Below are 19,756 nucleotides of genomic sequence, written 5' to 3' on the forward strand. Positions count from 1 at the left end.
GCCAGCAAGGGGGCTGACACAGGGCAGTCCAGGGCAGATCTCCGGACCTCCACTCAGGACGGGACACCCCATCCCGGATGGGTCCCCATACTAGCACCTCTCCATATCGCCCCTCTTGGTCCTGCTGTCAGTGCCCAAGAGACCACTTATCCAGCCAGAGCCCCATGCCCCCAGCAGCTGAGACCCCAGGGCCTGTGAGCCTGAGATGACAAAGGGGCTGGCAGCAAAGCAAAGACCCCCGGCTGCCAATCTGCCTCCACCCTCCTCCAGCCTTGGCTCCCGGGGTGATGAGAAGGTAGGATGTGCAGCAGGAGCTGGGCAGAATGGGACCCGCCTCCCCTGCCCCCAGGACAGGGATGCAGAGCAGCCTCAGTGACACCCCACCCTGTGGCCCTGCACCACCTCAGCCCACTCCTCACACCTGCGTCCCCACCTCCTCTGCCTTCCTCTTTGTCTCCATGCTGGCAATCTGCCTAAAAACACGACTATCAAAACCAACCACAGCCAGAAAGACCAGGCTCCAGAGAGACAACTGGAAGCTTTCTGAGAGAAATGAAGCTCCGACCTCAGAGGCCAGAAGTAGTTAAAAGCAGTTCCCACAGTTTCCACTCTCCCTCGCACCCCAACCCCATACACCCCCCACATCCATGCTCATGGTCACACACCTCACACACCTGCACTCACACACACCCAAGCCTACGCTCACAGGTGCACACTCACACAAGTGCACTCACAGCCCCATGCCCACACTTATACCTGTGTACACTCACAACTGCACTCACACACATGCCCATTCGCACACCTCACATGTGCTCATGCATATGCACACTCACACACACATTTGCACATCTCACATGCCCCACGCCTACTCCCCTGCAGGCTGGCTAGCAGAGTACTGCAGACAGGAGGGCTGCAGGGCTAGACACCAATGGGGTGGAAGGGAGGCTGGCGTGGCAGGGTGGGCAGAGAGCAGGCGCCCCATGCACAGGTGGGTCAAGCCACTTACTTAACACTCAGGGATAGGATGAGGCCCCAACCACAGAGCCAAAGGGAGGGAGTGGATAAGGGTGGACAGAGCAAACCCCCTGACCTCTTCTGGCCAGCCTGGAGAGGCCTGCATGGCTCTGACCAGCTCCTTGACACACAGCTACCTTCCCAGCCTTGCCCCCAGGGAGCCCTCTCGGGGAGGGGCTCTCTCAGCTCCCACCCTCACCCCAGCATCTGGCCATGCATGGCCTGGGGCTTCACTTCCTCCACTTATACAACATACCAGAGTCCAAAGGATGGGAGGAAAGAGGCAGAGACTGTTGAAGAACAGATAAGAGACCAGTCAGAAAAAGCTGAGAGGCTATAGAGATAAAGGCAGCAAGAAGGGTGACCCTGGCCACAACCAGACAGTCATTGGAGCTGGAAGGCTGGGGACGGAGAGGCAGCCATGCCACAGCCACAGAGGAAACCAGGGCGGGCAGCCCCCCTTGGCCCAGGCCTTACCTGCATACTCAGGGTCCACGTGAGGGGGATAGTAGCCAAACTTGATAAAGATAGGGATGGGCACCCCAAACTTGAACCACTCCACAACATAGGGCGGGGGCTGTCCTGTCACTGGGTGGATCACATCGCATCGCAGGACCACACTCTCACCGGCCCTTGCGGTCACAAACTCGGGCTCCTCTCGCAGGCCGTGGGCACCTGATGGGACAGCAAAGTTGAAATGCAGAAAGGAAGGTGACAAGGAAATCCTGCCCTGGGAGCTCCAGGGGCAGCCCTGTGTTCTGGAGCAAAGACCTCTGTGCCCCACCTCCTCCCCAAGGCCAGACCTCCTCCTGAAGAGGGGCACTCACTCCCAGAGGGGCACCGGGTACACCCACCTCCCCACCTCCACCTCCTGCGGCCCTGGGGGATAAAGGGTATCCATGATCCCAAGGGGGCAAAGGACTGGAGGGATGCAGTTCCTCGGTCCTCCAAGCCGGACCTTCCCTCTGATCCAGATGGGCAGACCAGTGACATGCCTAGCCCCCAAGAAATCCAAGGAGTCTGGCGGCTGAGCAGACGCAGGGGCCCGGGCCTCTCTGGAGAAGCAGCCAGGCCCGCGGCCGCCCATGATGAACACGGCACAGCCTCCAGCGTGATTCTTCCCAGAGAGCCGGGTAGGAACTGCGCGGAGCCAGCCATCCTCCTCAGCCCCACCCCCAGCTCAGCCGGGTGCTCACAGCACAGAAACAGAGTACTCGGTACCGGGGCGGGGAATCCCTAGCCAGCTGAGCAGAGGCTGCTCCTGGCAACGCCAGAAGGAAAGCCCCCAGGCCTGCACTAGCTCCCCAGGCCCCTCCTCCAGCTTGCCGCACCTGCCTCCGAGGGGGGAGTGGGAGTGGCCTCCAGCCCTCTGATTCCACACCCCCAACCTATCCTCCAGAGCAGCCCAGATACGGCCATTAGGAAAACAGCACGCTGGGGAAGGAGGGGGTCTGGGGCTGCTGACCTCAGCCAACCAGGAGGAAACCACCCCCACCTTTGGAAAAGAACAAAACACACAGCAGGACAGGGTGCAACCATCCTCCAGGCCGGGGGTTGGGGGTGGGGGACCAAAGCGGGAGACACCCACTCCATCCCCAAGCTGCAGGACCAGAGGAAAGATTCATTCACCCAGGCACTGCTTCGCAGGCCTGGCAGCCTCCTCCTGAGCCCCTGAACGAGGCGTGTAGCCCCCACCTCCAGCCTGACACTCCTCCCTCCCACACCAGGCCTCTGTGCCCACAAAGTCACCTTGTCTAGCTTACTTCCCAGGGAAAGGGACAGCCTGGAGAAGCCTCTCCCTCCTGCTTTCCCCCACAGCATACCCGGGACCAGACCACAGCTTTCCCCACCTGCACCGCCTCGCCTGCTGGGCTGCTGGGGCCCTGCGGGCAGCACCAGGGACAGGATGCCCGGGGAACAGTGTCTGCCTGGCTGATACCTCTGGGCCTGACTCTTACTGCATCCCTGACCCTCTGGGCTCTTGTGGCCCCCTCCCTTGTCTCTGTCTCTCTGGCTCCTTCTATGTGTTTTTCTGTCTTTCTGGATGTCTCTCTGGCTCGCTCTCTCCTGGTCCTTCTCCATGTCTCTGTCTCTTTCTCTCTAGCTCCCACTTTATGTGGATGATTCTGTCTGCTTGCCTGTCTTTCCCCTCTTCTATGCCTCCATCAGCATGCGCGCGCGCGTGTGTGTGTGTGTGTGTGTGTGTGTGTGTGTGTGTGTGTGTGTGTGTGTGTTGGATGGGGGGAATACATGGGCTTCCATTCCTCTGTGCAAGGGGAAGGGCTTTTGCCTGCTCTTCTGGGTAGAGAGACCCCTGTGTGCTTCTGTGTTTGGGTGTGTGTCTCTCTCAACGTCAGTCGATCTGTTGTCTGTCTGTCTCTGTGTCTCTCCTCTTCTTCCCCCTTCCTCTCTCTCTCCTCCCCAAGTTGCGGAAGGAGGAGGCGGCAAACCCTTCCAGAAGCTGATTGGCTACTGGTGACATCACTGTTTTCTAGAGGAAAGAGCTAAGATCACAGAGTATTTTTGGAGCAGAGCAGTGCTGCACTCACCTGCCTGAGGCCCCAGCAGGTTTTCCTCATTTCCCCCCACCCCCAGCCTTGCTTCAGGCTAAGTTTGAATTCCAGCCCCTCAGGGAAAGCACAGAGAGGGCCCAGCTGCAGCAGGCACCTCCCCCACAACCCCAGAGGCACCCAGAGAGGGACTAGCCTGCCTCCCAGCATCCAGGAGCACAAAGGCTGCTTCTGGACCCAGAAGGAATGGCAAACAGTGGCCACCATGAGTGAACGGGGGAAGGAGCTTGTGAGTGCATGACTGTGTATATACGTGTGTGTGCACGAGAGGAGCTCTTGACAAAAAGACGTGTGTGCATATATGAACGTGTGTACCTCTTGACAAAAGGACATGGGGGGTGAGTGTGAATGTGTGCATGCACATGTGAGTGGTGCAGCACTAACTCTCAAGGAGATGAAAAGGGATTTCCTGGGAGAAGAGGAGGGAGCTGTTCTCAGAGGCCAGGTTACCTGGTGTGGGGGGTAGAGGCTGTCCATAGAAGGGGCTCCCTCCTATCCATCTGGCCCTAGAGCCTTAAGGCAGGAGGAAGAGGTGCTGGAAAAAGGCCAGCATTGTGGGCGGGTAACTGTCCACCTTCAACAGTGATACTGGCTCTGGCGGCTTGGGCTGCTAGCGTTGAGGGCTCTGGGGGTCCATGCCAGGATGTGGGCACCTCTGCCATGGTTCCCACAGTGCCTACTGTTCATTTGCACCTAGCACAGCCTCATTCTCACTGCATAGGAATGAGGCAGCCTCTTTCACACACTCCCAATGCTGGTGCTGGCACTAGGTCTCCACCCTCCCCTCCAGCCAGCCCTGGGCCTGGGGCAGAGCACCCAACCCAAGGCCTGCCCCCGAACCAGGCAACCCCACCCTCGTCTCCTGGCAGGGGCCCTTTCAACCAGGGGCCACAGATGAAAAAGGACACAGGAAGATGAGCATCCCAAGTATTATAAGCAAGGCAAAAAAGAGACGGTGTTTCCCAAGGAGAGAGTTGGGAGCCCCAGCCTCCGCATTCAGTCCAACCCAACTGATTTTCTGAATCCTAAAATATTTATCAGCTTCCCTCATCTCCTCACCACACACTCACTCACACACAGCGTGTTCTCTCACTCCATCACCCACAAGCACTTCTTTCTAAGCCTGATCCTTTCTGAGCCAAAGCATGTCTAATAAAACACTTTCTCCAGAAAAGCTCAAAGCGGAAAAAAAAAAGCAAAGCAGGCTGGCAGTAGAGAGGGAAGAAGGGCTTGAGGGAGGAGAGAGAGATGAACTCCAACCAAGGAGGACACTAACCTGAACTGAAGAACAAAAGATTCAAGAAGCAAGAAAAGACAGACACAGAGACGGGCACAGTGCAAAGCAGACACGGGCAGAACCCAGCCCAGAGAAAAAGAGAGAGAGAGAGAGAGGGCTCTGGGGCACCGAGGGCTCCGCCACTGCGAAGGGACCAGGGCCTTCCACAGACCCAGAGCCTGCAGGGGGATGGAGCTGAGGCAGCAGGGCTGGCGGGAGCAGCTACCCACTGGCTCTGAATTCAGGGAGCAGGGAGGATGGGAGCATGGGTGACGGGAGGCCAAGGCTGGCCAGGGACGTGAGGTGAGGAGGGGCTGCAAAAGCAGGGGAGGTCCCCCGAGCCCTTCCCCATCATAGAGCCCGAAGCAGACCCAAGAGGAAACTGGCATCTTCAAGGGTGAGGGCGGCAGAAGGCCATGCGGGGCCAGGATTTCACACACCCCGTTCAGAGGAGGCAGGAAGCAGCAGTACCTGAGCTGAGCGAATCTGCACCTTGGGGCTCTGCCCAGCCCGCCTCAGAGCTGTTCTGCCAGGTAGGGAGGAGAAAGCAGGAGGGCAGAGGAGGCTGAGGTGGCCCTGCAGTCTGGCTGACCTTTTGGGAAGACCATGGGGTACAATCACCTGCTCTCTAGGCCAGGTGGCACCCAGTGGGCAGCCAAGGAACTGCCATTGGATCTCCTGTGGGTGTAAAACCGTAAGGCATCCACGGCGAAGCGCCATGCCCAACACTCACAGGCTGGGGCTCCTCCACCAGGGCAGGGCTGGGGGAGGAAGGGCCCCCGAGAACCAGAGGTCTAGAAGCCAGGGAGGGCAGCACTTCAGCTGCCAGGCCAGCCTCACTCCCTCTAAATATTTACTACGTCCTCAGCTCTGTGCTGAGAGTGTGACACAAATTTCTTTTAATGCCCACCTGACAGAAGTCCTACCATCTCCATTTCACAAATGAGCAAATGAGAGGCTACCTGGTTCAGCTGTCACTGAGGTAGGTAGCAGGGAGTCAGGCTCCGGCTGCGGGGTCTCCGCTTGGTCAGCCCTCCTTCAGGTCCTGCCTGGCCACAGCCGCAGGGAGGCCTGCGCCCGGGAACAGCCCCTCTTCCTCCCTGAGCCGGAGGTCAGCCCCTCCCCTCTGGACCCTCGGGAGAGGCTCTGACAGCCAGACCCCTGCAGCCCAGGGCCAGAGAACGACGACAGGAAGGGCCCACTTCGGAAGGCACCCGGCCAGCTCTGGGGGGCTCTGGGCTGAGCGCCACTCTGCCTGAGGCCCACGCACCCGGGCTGGGTCTGTCAGCAGCTGCGTTGGGCAGGACCGGACGGGTGAGCACCAGCCTGCACTGCTCAGGAACGAGTACTTACTGGAAACCCCACCCCGTCCTCGTCCTCCTCCTCCTCCTCTTCTTCCTCCTTCCCTTGCCCCTCCCCCACCTCCTCCGGGCACCAGACTCCCAAACCACAGGCTTGTTGTCTAATAATACCAGCGACAGCCACTGCCACCTCCATCTGCCAGCCTAAAAATAATCCCTACTGAGTCCAAAAAAGGCACAGCCCCCGATAGTCCCCCAGTCACTCCTCCCTGACAAGCCAGGAGGCTCCAGGAGATTCCAGGAAGCCGGCAGCTCAGGCTCCCAGAGCCTCCCACGAAGGTGCACACGCAGAGGGATGGCATGAGGAAGGCAGAGGACAGGCTCCACATCCTGCCTTCTCAAAGTGTGTGATGGAGAAGAGGCCTGTGTCCAAAACATCAGACCATGTCCTGGCCCTCCTTTCCAGAAGGTAGGTGGGCAAGAGGTCATCTGGACACTCTTCTGCCTCCAGCAAGGATCTCCATCCCCAGCTGAGAGGTCTCCACCTTCTATGGTCTCCCTATTGCTGTCCACACGGCCCTTCCAGCCCTCGCTCCCTAGCAAACCTGAGAGGTCGGAAGTCAGAGGTCAGGCGAGCCCAGCCTGTCCTCTCCAGGATTTCTGCCATCTCTCACAGCATGGCATGGGGAAGGGAAGGGCAGGCGTGGCAGGCCTCCCTCCTCCTGTGGACACCTCTCCTCCCTAGCCCTCTCTGCTGGGCTCCCTCCAGCAGCCCACTAGGCAGGGATGCTATTAGCAACCTTAATTTGCTCTCAGCTAGATTGTATTTCCAGGAGCCCTTTCCCCTTGAGTCACTGACAGGAAGCAGTCAGTAATCCAGCCTCTGCTCTGCTCCAGCAGTGGGTCCTCAGCAACAAGCCCAGCCCAGCCCAGCCCACCGCCTGGGCGGGGCCTGCACCCTGCACACCCCAGCTGGCCCAGGGCACAGGAGGCCACAGCGAAGGCAGGCAGCAGGCCCAGCAGGCAGGTGAGGGCACTCCGGGCTCTGCCTGCTGCCAGGCCACGCTCCCCGGGTAAGGTGCCAGGTAGACAAGATAACTAAGTGGGAAATCGGATCCCCACATTTACTCACAGTGGAGCGTGAGCATTCCCTATTCCGAAGCCAGGAAATGAGGCCAGTGGCTCACCTCATACTGTTTCTGAAGATGAGCCTGTGAGCAAGCTGTACACCACAGACCGTGTGGGTGGGTGCCTGTGACCAGGAGGGGTGTGAGGGGCAGGGCTGGGGGGCAGCGGGGATGTAAAGAGCAGGCTGGGGGGAAGATCCCAGACCCTGTCTTCTCAGGACAGTTGGGTTGGCTGGGACCTCCCTCAAAGCCCCGCCCACATGGAATGGTTCTCCAAAACCCTTATGGAAAGGGTTTCTTCGCTCACCAGGCTCCAGCTTATTCACACAAGAGAGAACAGAAAAGCAGAAAGATTCCTAAGAAAAATAGGTCAACTGCCTCAGGCAGACTGGGCTTTCACCCGTGGGCAGTGCCCCTGAGAGGCCAGGCTACAAGCTGCTCTAACGGCCCCAGCACCCTCTCTCCTCTCCCCAACCACCAGCCCCTTCTCTATCCAGCAGTGCACTGAGCCCATGAGCAGTGGAGGCCAGCACCCACCACAACGAGACACACCCATCTTCTGAGTCCCCAGGATCTCTTTCTGGTGTGTCCCCCCCATTTAGGCTTTCCCTGGGGGACCTCAGGCATCCCTCAATCCAGTCCCTGGGCTGAGCTTCCAACTTTGGGAACTTCTGGGCTGCCTGGGCACAGGTGCAGAGCAGGAAGATGAGGAAAGGGAGGCATCTGCTCTGAGTGCTGTCTCACTGCCACCTCCCACTTGGAGGCAGTGGTTGGACACTAACCACCTCGTGCCTGGACACTAACTGTCCCCATCCACACATGCACATGCAAATACAGATGGCCACACACACAGGTATGGGCACACTTGTGCACATACACACAGGCCCAGGATGTATACACACACATGCACCCACATACAGACGTGCGCATGCACTTCCGGACAGCTCTTACTACAGATCGAGTCCACTGTGCACACCAGCTGTTTAACCCACCCCAGAGAGCAGAGAGCTGCTCCCCTGACCCTGGGACCCATCCAAGGCAGCCATAGCCTTGGGGATAAGAGGGGTGCAGACGGGATGGGTTGTCTTGCAGAGCAGAGTGCTGTTATACCGAGGCCTAGGCCCTCTGGGGAGCATCTCCCTCGGCACAGCACACAGGAAGGCTGTGAGAGATGAGCAAGCATGCAGCAGGCCTGAGAAAGGCAGGAGAGAGCAGGCCAGGCTCAGAGAGCCATGTCCTGGCTGGGGGTGAGGAGCAGAGGGGAGAGAGAAAATACAGGCCCCAGGAGACAGCAGTGGCAGGAGCCAGGAAAGAGGGAGAAACAGAGATGCTGGGTTTCAGGCAGCCTCTGCTCCTTAGGCAACCAGATCCCAGCCTTCTGTCTCATAAACATGAAACCACCAAGCTCTAAAACCTGACAACTCCAAGTCTAGCACACATTGGGCCTCAGGCCAGCAGCTGAAAACTGATTATTCTCACTGCCCCTCTGCCGTGCCCTTTCTGACACATCCCCTCCTCAGCTTCTCCCAGGGAACATGCTGCCAGGCACAGCCCTGCCTCTAGCGTGCACGCACACCTCGTTTGGCCACTTCCTAACCTGAGTCCCTCTCAGTTAATAGGCTACCCGTGGGGTTTTGCTAGTAACCTCCAGGTCCACACCTCCGCCCTCCCCACTTCATTGGCACAGCGAGGAAGGGAAGGTCAAGGCCAGACAGAAGGTACAGTGCACAGGTCCAACTACCAGCAGGACCTCAGTCAGAACCCCACTTTATTAGGGGACACTATAGTCATGGATAGTCCACCCACAGACTGTGGTAGACAGGAGGAGGCAGCCTTGGGAATCAAGGCCCAGAGTCAGCCAGGCATGGCCCAGGGTCCTCCCCAAGGCTTGCTCAGCAAACATCTGGGATGCGGAGACTCCACTCACCATTTTCCCAGCTCCGGATGCTTCTCTTCTCCATGTCCTCACCAACCTCTCCACTGACCACCACCAGACACACAGGATTCAAGTCAAAAGGGGGAGGTCCTCCCTGTCTCTGTCCCAAACCAACAGTCCTTCCCTTTCACCCCTCTGATAGAGCAGCCCCTACTTCATCCAAACCCTAACAGTGGCATCTCAAAGTCCCTCCCCCTCAGGGATCTCCCCAGAAGTCGCCTCTGCCAGTCAGAGAACAGCAAGCTGTCACACAGAGCCGGCCCTGGAACACTGGCCGCTGCTTCTCCTGACAGCAGGAGCCTGCCACACAGGTCCCCCCTCCCCCCTCCAGAGGCTGTGATGCCCTCACCTGCTTGCCTCCTGGCGTCCTGTGTCCTTCCAACAAGCCTTAGACCACTGACAAAACCCCAGTTTTGCAAATCTTTCAAAGGAGTTCCCAGCAGCACTGAGATCTGTACGCCCTCCCCACCCTCCCAGGGATGCAGAGGGACAGGAGGCTCTACCAGACCAGGTCCGCCCCTGAAAGAACACTTCATCCTGGCAGAGGCAGCCTTCTGAACTTCCCCCCAAGACACTCCCAGCTCCCGGGGCCCTGAATGGCCCAAGGGAAAGAAGCTGAGAAGGGGCCTGGAACCCCACAGACCCTGAAATTACAATAATAATGTCAACATTTACTGAGCACTTACCACATAGTAAGTCTCTCATATCTTTATAGCACTAATGTCTACAAAAGACATTCAAGCTCACACTGTTAACCCCATTTTCCATTGAGGCAAGTGACATTCAGAAAGGTTGAGAAAATCGTCCAAGGTCACAGGGCCAGCAAGCAGCAGAGCCAGGATTTAAACCCAAGTCATTCAACTTGGGACCTAGGTCCTTAGAGCTGCTTTAGACTAAAAAGATTCCAAGGCCAATAAGGGGTGACAGGCAGGGGTGTTTGTCAAACCATCCCAGACAGAAGGACCTTTGGACATCCAGAAAGAAGGCATAACCTTCATGCCCAACAACCTTCAATGTTGGGAAGTCCTTCCTTCTGTCTGGCTATTCTGGTGTTGCTGCAATACAATCCCATTTTACTTTATTTTTTGCTTAAATCGGCCAAAACTTCATTGGCTTCACCCTGACTTCCTGAGTTTGGAGGCTATTTCAGAGCCTCCCTTCAGTGACTCTTTTTTATTCAAAGAACCCAGCACATCCTTTTCTGCTTACAGCAACAGTCCCATAGCAGGAACATACCAAAAACTGGAGGGGAGGCAGAGGAGCGCATTGGAAGATGACAAGAAAATGGGGGAGAGCAGGCGGCTGGGGCTTGAGAAGGCTCTCCAGCACAACTCGACCCACCTCACGTCCACCCAGCTCCATCAGCATCTGCAGTTCCCGGACTCAGTATTTCCACCTGACAAGTGGTGAATTTTAAAACCACCTAAGTCCACATACCATTTAATAAAATCGCCCTTCCCTTCACCCTCCTCTGGTTCTGTTCAGACTGCCTCCCCAAACGGCATGGGAGACGTTTCATTCCAGAAACTTTCTCAGATCACTTCTCCCTCCCCACCACACACCCCCAGACAAGGTGATGGGGCTGGGAAGGGGGTTAAATCTGTAAATGGCGCCTCCTGCCGACCCCTTCCGCCTCAGCGCCGCCAGGAGTGGGCTCTCTTCTTGCCGGGTCCCCCTGCCGCCTCTCACCACCGACTGGTTCTCTCCCGCAGCCATCTCTCCCGGCTTTGTGAACTTGCCCACAGCTGGGCCGTGTCTTCGCGTTCACAACGCGGAGCTCAGAGTCCTGCACCCCGCAAGGCTCGGCTCCTACTTCCATACAAGGGCCAAGAGCCTGGGGTGCCACCCAGAGGCTTGCAGGTCGCTTTGCCCGTCTCCTGAGCAAAAGCCCGCGCGCTCACGCACGCATCACCCAACTCACTGGCTTCCTCTAGCCTCTTCCCAGCTCAAGAGGGGAAAAACGAAAGAAGAAAACCTCGCTCCGCTACCAGACGCAGTAGTGGGAACCCCCTCCCCCGCCGCCCTCGTCCCCCGCCAGCTGTGCCTCACCGCCCGGAAGGGCGGCGTGGGGTCGGGCCGGTTGCCGTGCGCTCCTAGGGAACTTTTTCATGGCCCAGGCCCAGGTACGGCTAAAACGGGAGCGAGCGTCTCGCAGGGCTAGCCAAAAGCGGGCACTCCTCGGGGCCCGCCGGGGGACCCCGCGCTTAGTCAGCTCTTCTTGTCTCTCGGGGCTCCGTGCACGCTCTGCCCTTCGAGTGCGATCCGACCTCCAGCTTCCTAAATGAGGGGTCAGGAGGGGCATAAGCTGGAGCGCTGGGCGCCCGCAGGACCGACAACCTGTCCCCTAGCTGTGGGTGCCGAGCGCCCCAAGGCTCAGGGTCGCGCCTCTCCGCAAGGGCCGGTCTTCGGAGCGGAGGCGCTGCGCGGGGCCCCACCGTGCTGCAGCCTGCAGGGAGACCCGCAAACTCCCCGGCAGCCAAGTCAGGAAAGCCGCCGACTCCCCACCGTTTGAGAAGGCGGCTGTTCCGGCAAAGGGCACCAGGCTCCGCACGCCGGTGTGAAACCCTGAGGTCCAAGGAGGGCGAAGCCGACCCCAGGCTTCCTTTCACGAGTGCCCGGCCGCCCATGGGCTCCGGCCCCCTCGACGGCGACCCCAGCCGCGGCGGCAGTGCCCCCAGAGCGCGCCTGGCCTGAGCCCGAGCTCGCCCGAGAAGAGGCGCGGCGCTCGGCGGGGCGGGGAACCCGCAGCGGGGAGGCAGGGGCTGAGAGCGCCGGGAAGGGACAAGAAGAGGGACGCTGCACTTCAACTCACCTTGAGCCGCAAGACCGCGGGTGCTGATCACACTTGCTATCAAAGTGGCCACATACCAAATCATAGTACTACCGCGCGCCAGCCAGGAGCCTCATCCTATCGCAAAGTGCTCTGCGCCCGCACACTTCTAGCGCCCGAGCGCCGGCTCGCGCCCGCTCGCGCCCGCTCGCGCCCGCCTACGCCCCGCGCCGGTGCTCCTGCAGCCCGGGCTGCCGGCTCTCCATCCCTCCCCGGCTCTGCTGGACTGGGCGCGCAGCCTCCTCAGCCCCGGCGCAGCGGCACCTGCACTACTAGCCCAGGCAGAGCGCAGCCAGAGCCACGGTGAAACCTAGCTGGGCCGGGCCTCCGGCACCGCCCCCGCCTCCAGCTCATTGGTCACTGCGCACCATCCTGGGGGATAATTGGCTCGGCTATATATCCGTCGCGGCGCGAAGGAGGCGAGCCCATTTCAAGGTGCGTTGAAGTGTGGCGAGCACAGAGCCGCAGAATCATGCGCATTGCCAGAGAAAAGGAGGTGTAGCGTCTCCGCTCTGTTCTGTTCTCTGCTTACACTGCATGGCAAGTTTCTGGCAAAGGCAATGGTAGCTTCTCGGGCTTGCTAACTGGATCCGCGGAGTCTCAATTACCCCTGACAGGTCTGAGGGATGTCGCCCCCGCCCACACAGGGAACCCAACATCCGGTTCCCATCCAGCAAGAAGCAGTTCCCGGGAGGACGGTGCTGATTCAATGATGGGAAAACCCAGGGACGTGCGGCCTGGGAAAACTAGGGGACGTCCTCCGCTGGAGAGCTTTTCAGAGAGGTCACAAGCTACCTCCCCCACCCCCACTGCTGTCCGCATACTGTAGCTCTTCCCTCAGCAACACGCCCCTCCTACCCGAACGTGATGTTAAGCACCATCCAGCCTGAAGGCAGGGGGATGACTACAATGACCTCTCAAAGTCGTTAAGACTTAAAATGAGTCACTGACTCAGCTGCGGGAGCGTCAGGCCCCCTCTGGAACACACGCACGCGCACACTGCCTCCCCCAGTGCCGGTCGCCGTTGCTCATTATTACTAAATCTCAACTTTGAGCAATAAAAGTTTTTTCTTACCTACTCCTAAAAAAGGCTGCCTCCTCATGCCCAACATTCCTCCCCACCTAACTGAACCTAGCCCCATCTCAGCTGCAGGAAGTCAAGATAAATTTGGAGAGCAGGTTAGGGGTTTGGGATGGAGGGAGCCAGGAAAAGAGGAAGGTGGGCTGCTTCTTCCTACAGCGGAAGATAGATGAGCAATGGCAGGTTTGCATATTTCCCAATCTCTGTACTCTAACCTTCCCTTCATCCCCTCCCCCAATACAGTTGTAGTTGCAGAATAAATAAATGTCATGGAAACATCCACTATAAACAATCACCTCACACCAGCGTTCTGAAGCTGCAGTGAAGATGTTTGTTCTCTCAAATACTGAGAGCAGTGGTGAGCATGGCACTGTTCCCTAGGATGGGTTGGTCAAAGAAGGAAGAAAGAGGGGCAAGGAAGGAGAGTTCAGAAATGTCACCCTCTCAAAGCACTCATTGGCCACAAAACACTGACTTTAGGACATGAAGCTCCTAAAAGAACAAGAAGGAGTCTTACTTCTGGGAAAACACACACACAATGCACATGGAAAGTGGCCTTGAGCACTGGAGGAATGGCCTTCCCTGAAACCTGAGCCCTCTTAGCTCAGTGCCAGCCCGGAGATGGAGAGGGAGGACCCCAGCAAAGCAAACACACTGGTAACGACCCAGCCACTCCAGTCAAGCAAACACAATCAAGATACACAAGTCTGGGGACATCTTTCCCTAAGCATTGCTTTAGATTCTTTCTCTGCCAAGATGTCTTTCTCAGGGAAATGAAGCTAGTTGGAAGCTCTAGGCTCCCAATGATGGACTAGTTCTCAGCTAGCATACCACCCTCAACACATACTTACACATGTACACATACTGTCCCAGCGTCCAATGGCTGTAAAGCCTTGCTGGCATTCTCTTGCAGAACTGGTGATACCAGGGTTCTTCTCCTTCCAAAACCTCTAAGCACATAACTGGTCCAGAGAGAAATGCTAGATTCCCAAGGGCTAACCTAGCTCCATAAATAAGGCAGAGGAGTGGGAAGCATCTGTGCTCAGGAAAGCGTTCTTCTAGTGGCCTGCAGGGTAAGGAAAAGGATGGAGCTGCTCTCACCATCCATCTTGGCTGTATTTGGCCATCTAGTTTGTCCTCTCAGTGTGGTGGTTTCTTTTCTGCTAAGGAATTAAAACTCAGATTGGAAGGGGTAAAAAAGACATACAGAGCTTAAGAGCATGAGTTGTGTTGGGAAGGGGTTCAAAGCAACTATCTAAAAGGAAACTGAATTCCTTCTGGATATGTCTATTGGAAATGGAGTGGAACAAGGGAGTGAAGGCAGAAAGGAAAGGGAAGAACTTGAGATACAAAGGAAAAAGCAGCAGCAGCAGCAGCAGATACATCTCAGTTTGGTTTCACATCAGATCAAGAGAGATACACTGTATCAAGTCACAGTGAAGAAAGAGATCAGTTAAGTCTTTCCCTCTTGGCATATGGCTGATCTCTGGATTAGCAGAGGATGGCAGCCCCTCTCTGTTGTGGACACATCTGTATTCAAGGTGAGCATGGGCCCCGACATCAGGAAGGACATGAGGGGAAAATATGAGTCACTCTCATGAGCAGGTATACCTATAAATCCTAGGTGTACTGATTAATCATCAATACCACTAATAAATGGATCAGGTATGGGAGAATATGTCATTCCTTCTTCCTTTTGGAAATACAAAGTGCTAGTCTTATCAGTTACTCCATGATAAAACCACACCTAGCTACCTACCCACACATCCTAATCGGCCCTGGGAAGACAAGTGAGAAGGGTAGCTGACAGAAGCTCCAGGTCTACAAGAAGACACTATCTTGACTCCCTCCTCATATCCCCTGAGCAAGGAGGACTCAAAGACAGTAATTCACTCACCTGTCGCTTCTTACCTTCCTCAGGGGTTCCAGACCTCTTCATAGAACGTCCTAGGTTAGGACACTTGTTGGGACAGCTGCTTATAAGGAAGAGTGGCAGCTCTAAATAAAAGCAATTTACCCAAAATGAGCACCAAAGAGTATGTTATGTGCTCGTATAATTAAGGAACTGTATCAATTATCTGGCCATATTGAGACACCACCCCAAAATGAAGAGATTTAAAACAAGAGTCGTTTATTTGCTAACATATCTGCAATTTGGACAGGGTTTGGTGGGCGTAGCTCTTCTGTGCTTCATTGGGTATCTGACCAGCTGGGGAATGGAAGTTGTGCTTTCAAGGTGGCTCACTTATGTGGCTAGCAAGTTGATGCCAGCTACGAGCCAAGACTGTAGGCAAAGCTGTAGTTCTCCATATGGGCTTCTCCACAGGCTCTTGGGCTTCCCCACAGCATGGTGGTCACAGAAGATGGCATCCCAACAGAACCAGGTGGAAGATGCACTTCCCTTTATGTCCTAGCCTTGGAAGATGTGTAGCATCATTTCCATAAGGGTCAAAATCCTGCCCCAATTGCAAGGCAGAGAATGTAGATACCCTACTTCTCAGTAGCAGTGTGTACCTCTCATTGCAAGAAGAGTTCAGTGGATGGGAGATAAGGCTGCAGTCATTTGAGGATGATACAATCTACAATGAGAACAGTATCCAAAACTAAGACAAAAGTGAACTTTAGAGGGATCCATAAAAGAAAGGGTTTGCACACAGAGAAGACAAGTAGTGATTCTACAACATTTTGCTACGCTGATGGACAGTGACTGTAAAGGGGCATATAGGGGGGACCTGGTATAGGGATGAGCCTAGTAAACAAAGTATTCGTCATGTAAGTGTAGATTAATGATTAAAAAAAAAAAAAGCAGTTCCTGTGTGGTGACCTCCAATGAGCTCTACACAATGATATAAAGGGCATATAAAAGTGTAGGCAAAGGGTCTGTTTGTGTTTATACAGAAGGATCAAAGCCTAATTTGGCTACCCAGAAAATGAACTAAGATACGATATGAAAAAGAACTTTCAACATCAGCACTCTCGGGAAGACTCATGCCAGAAGATGATCATCAAAAAACCCCAACAAAGATCCACGCACTGCTACAGCTGTAGATGCACTCATCCCACCAATTCCTGGACTTGCCATGGGAATGAAGAAGGAGATATCTAAGCTGGCCTGTGCATACAGTAAAACAACAAATTTGACTGGATCTATATGGTTGGAACTCAACCAAGAATTAGGAGAAGTGCAAATTGTAGCACTCCAAAATCTTACAACTACAGACTATTTACTGTTAAAAGAACATATGGGATGGGAACAGTCCTCAGGAATGGGTTGTTTTAATTTATCTGAATTCTCTCAGACTGTTCAAGTTCAGTTGGACAATATCCACCATATCATAGATAAGTTCTCACAAATGCCTAAGGTGCCTAACTGGTTTTCTTGCTTTCACTGGAGATGGCTGGTAATTACAGGTATGCTTTGGTTATGTAACTGTACTCCTATTATGTTAATGTGTGTGCACAATTTACTTAGTAGTTTAAAAACTATACATGCTGAAGTTACTCTACAAGAAGATATGTCAAAGAAATAATCAATCTCCCCAGGTTTTCTTCTGCCTGCTACTTCTATAGCTTTCCTCCTTCCTTCCTAATTACAACCCTTAAATAGAATTGGTGCCACATATCGAATTTACCGAGTATCATAATTCCTCCAAGTGCTAAAGACACCTCAAGACAAATACTGGGCATAGAAGCCACAGGGCATAAAAATGCAAAGAAGTAAAAAGCTAACCTTTTCAAACAATAAGGCTTCTCTCTCACTTACCAACTCTACATTTCCCTGTATGGCCCCGGAAGATGACTGATTAGCCAGAGACGGGTAAGATTCCTCAAGGGAGGAACAACCTAAGACAGGCACAGTCACAGGGGGGCCATCAGGTGAGAAAATGGGGATCAACAGAGGTGAGGCTTAGAACCTCCCCCCTCCATTCTGAGAGAAATCTTCCACATACGTGGATGTTTTATTGCCCTTGTCTAGCTTGGATTAACACATAGTCTACAGGCACACACCTGATCATCTACATTTGCTCTCTTACAACACGAAACTATGTTTTCTACCTTTATCTTGTATCTACCTACCACTTCAGCATTTTATTAAAAATAATAATAATAAAGAGAGAAATGTGGTATCCACATATAAATCAAGTATAAAAATCAAATGAATATTCATATTTGAACTGACTGTTTATAGTTCATAATGCATGAGCAAAACCGAAAGCTTCTGTGATGACTGCCCCTGTAATGTTCACCATGTAACTTATTCACTATGTAAGAATTTGTTCTCCATGTAAGAACTTGTTCGTTAAGCTTCAAAAGATTGGAGACTGACGAAAATTAGGCTTGGGGTGGATTAATGATTGTGCATTGAGCATTGACCCCCCTATAGAGAATTTTATTTTTGTCAACAACCATTTGATCAGTAAATATGAGAGATGCCCTCACAAAATATATATATATATATATATATATGCACTTCCAATTGTAAAATAAATAAGTAACCAGGATGTAACGTATAGCATAAGGAATATAGTCAAAATATTGTAACAACTTAGTATGGTGATAGCTGGTACCTAGAATTATCATGTATATAAATGTTGAATCACTGTGTTGTACACCTGAAACTAATGTAATACTGTGCGTCAACTACCCTTCAATTAAAAAAAAAAAGAAAAGAAAGGGTTTGCAAACAGTATCCAGATCTTATAATTTTCTCACCTCAATTCAAGCTGGTCCCACCAGCCCCAGGCACCCAGGGATGTGAGTTTGACCCTTAGTAAAAGTCCAACCCATTTGTGAAGCAAATCCTTTCACCTTGTTTTCTCTTAATATGCCAGAGACCAGTCAGCATGTTTTAAAAGAACTTGGAAGAAGAGAAGAAAATAAACAAGGGAAATTGGATTTCCAAAATATAAATATCTACTCTTAAGATCTGATACAGGAGAAGATGAGAAAAGATCTTCAGGATTCTCTAACCTTCTTATCATAGAATTTTCCATCTAGACTCAAAATGCTCACAGAACTCTAGGAGGCACCTTGCTTGTCTTCTTTCTCTCCCAGATCCCTGCTGTCTCTTGGGCAGGTGGTCTCTGGGTATAAATTGTTTGTCTGAACCCAACTAGCTATTCTAAGAGTCCACTTTGCCCTCTCCAAAAATAAATTCTTGATGACTTTTTCTTATTGAAACTCAAACTTCATTATAATTCACATTTCCCAGAATATCCAGTGTCCCCTACTCTACTGCAATTTCCCTCGGAGGACATCTTGGTTAGCTGGTGGTGACTGGCTCAGGGATAGATCCAGTCCTCCTTGGCTCAAGATACCTCTCCCAACCACAAAGGATCACTGTATGATATCTGACCCAGATGAGTCCCCAAACACAGGAATAGGGGCTATAGGAACCACACTCTTACAGATGGGCAGCATGACATTGCTTAACTGTGCACAAACCGCCTTGTGCATATGGTGGATACAGCACACCAGCAAGTGGGTGGGACGTTGATACTCACCTACCATGCCATGGTCACTTATGGGTGCACAGGTACCAGTTCCAGGAATTTTAGCCAAACTAAATTCATTTCTTGTCTAGCTGAAAAGATAACAAGTTCTTGCCCAAGAAAGAGAGTAGATCCACAATTTAGGATGTTTATATGAAAACCAGATAGACAGCCCTCTCAGCCATACCAACTTCTCTCCTCTGTCTTCTTGGCTTTCTAAGCCAGCTCTGAACAATCTCAAAGAAAGCATGCTTTGTGTGTTTTTGTGGCTTAATCTAATAATGCAGAAAGGAGGTTCTCTGCTTTGCCTTGAATTTGCCCCCACAGAAATTAGGGGCCCAAATGACAACCCTCCTTGTGAAGTGACCCCAGGAATATGCTGAAATCAGTCTTTAGAGATGCCCCACCCTGCCAAGGGCTGCATCATAGAAACTGGGATTCCCAGGACTCCTGGGCAGCTCTGGCCCACCTGAGTACGCCCTTTCCTAACCAGGGCTAACAGCCCCAGCAGCCAGGTGCTGGGGCATATGGGTAGCAGCAGCCGTCACTTTCACACTCCAGCATTCAGGAGTCTAAAAGACACCTAGGAGTCAGAGCTCCACTAAACCGTCACAGCTCTGGCCCTTGCAAGGTGGGAGTCTGGCTCATTATTTTGTCTGTGGTACAGTTTCTCCATCTACAGAGAGACAGTAGAAGGTAGTAGGAATGAGGTCTTCAGGAGAGAGGGATCTGAAAGTCCTTATATACTGTCTCTTCATCTCAGACCTTCCAACAGTGTCAAGTTATAGCTCAATTCCATGCCCCTATTACATTGTATAGGAGGAAAATTGGACCTGACTTTATCCCAAAGACAAATGACCGAAGATTCTAGTATAGTATAAAAGCTTCTGCTGAGGCACAAGGAGTCATGGATTGGAACAGCTAGCATCACTGAGACTGTCCAAGGGTTGATGTGAGCAGAGGACCAGGAAGATATGGAGAATCAGCCAATGGACAGATCATGCCAGAATGCAAGAAATGGAGAGATCAAGGCCCTATGCTCAAGAAACACCAGAAGAAGGAATTCTTCAATTAGTAAGTAGCCACTAAGCACCAATTTGTTTTCAGCACCATGATAGGCATTGAGGAG

At 53.6% G+C, this 19,756-nt stretch overlaps 1 protein-coding gene and 1 long non-coding RNA gene across 4 annotated transcripts in view; one reads left to right on the forward strand and one right to left on the reverse strand.

The window, feature by feature from the left end:
* Positions 1 to 12,544, reverse strand: part of IGSF9B (immunoglobulin superfamily member 9B) — a 48,200-nt gene extending 35,656 nt beyond the window's left edge. For 2 of the 3 annotated variants that reach the window (XM_036930190.2, XM_036930188.2), the window contains exons 1-2: positions 12,037 to 12,543; positions 1,492 to 1,689 (exon numbers count right to left, since the gene is read on the reverse strand). In XM_036930190.2, coding sequence (XP_036786085.2) covers positions 1,492 to 1,689; positions 12,037 to 12,100 — 262 coding nt within the window. In that variant the 5' untranslated portion in view covers positions 12,101 to 12,543. Of the gene's footprint in view, positions 1 to 1,491; positions 1,690 to 12,036 lie in introns of all 3 variants that reach the window. The other variant, XR_005033517.2, reaches the window with a different exon arrangement.
* On the forward strand, positions 6,439 to 10,673 carry LOC118934585 (uncharacterized). Its single transcript, XR_005033518.2, has 3 exons — positions 6,439 to 6,630; positions 7,296 to 7,405; positions 10,436 to 10,673. It is a non-coding gene; the product is annotated as an uncharacterized LOC118934585 (long non-coding RNA).
* Positions 12,545 to 19,756: the final 7,212 nt, after the last annotated feature.

This window comes from Manis pentadactyla, chromosome 13 (genome assembly GCF_030020395.1).
Source record: "Manis pentadactyla isolate mManPen7 chromosome 13, mManPen7.hap1, whole genome shotgun sequence".
In the NCBI taxonomy this organism is placed as follows: Eukaryota; Metazoa; Chordata; class Mammalia; order Pholidota; family Manidae; genus Manis; species Manis pentadactyla.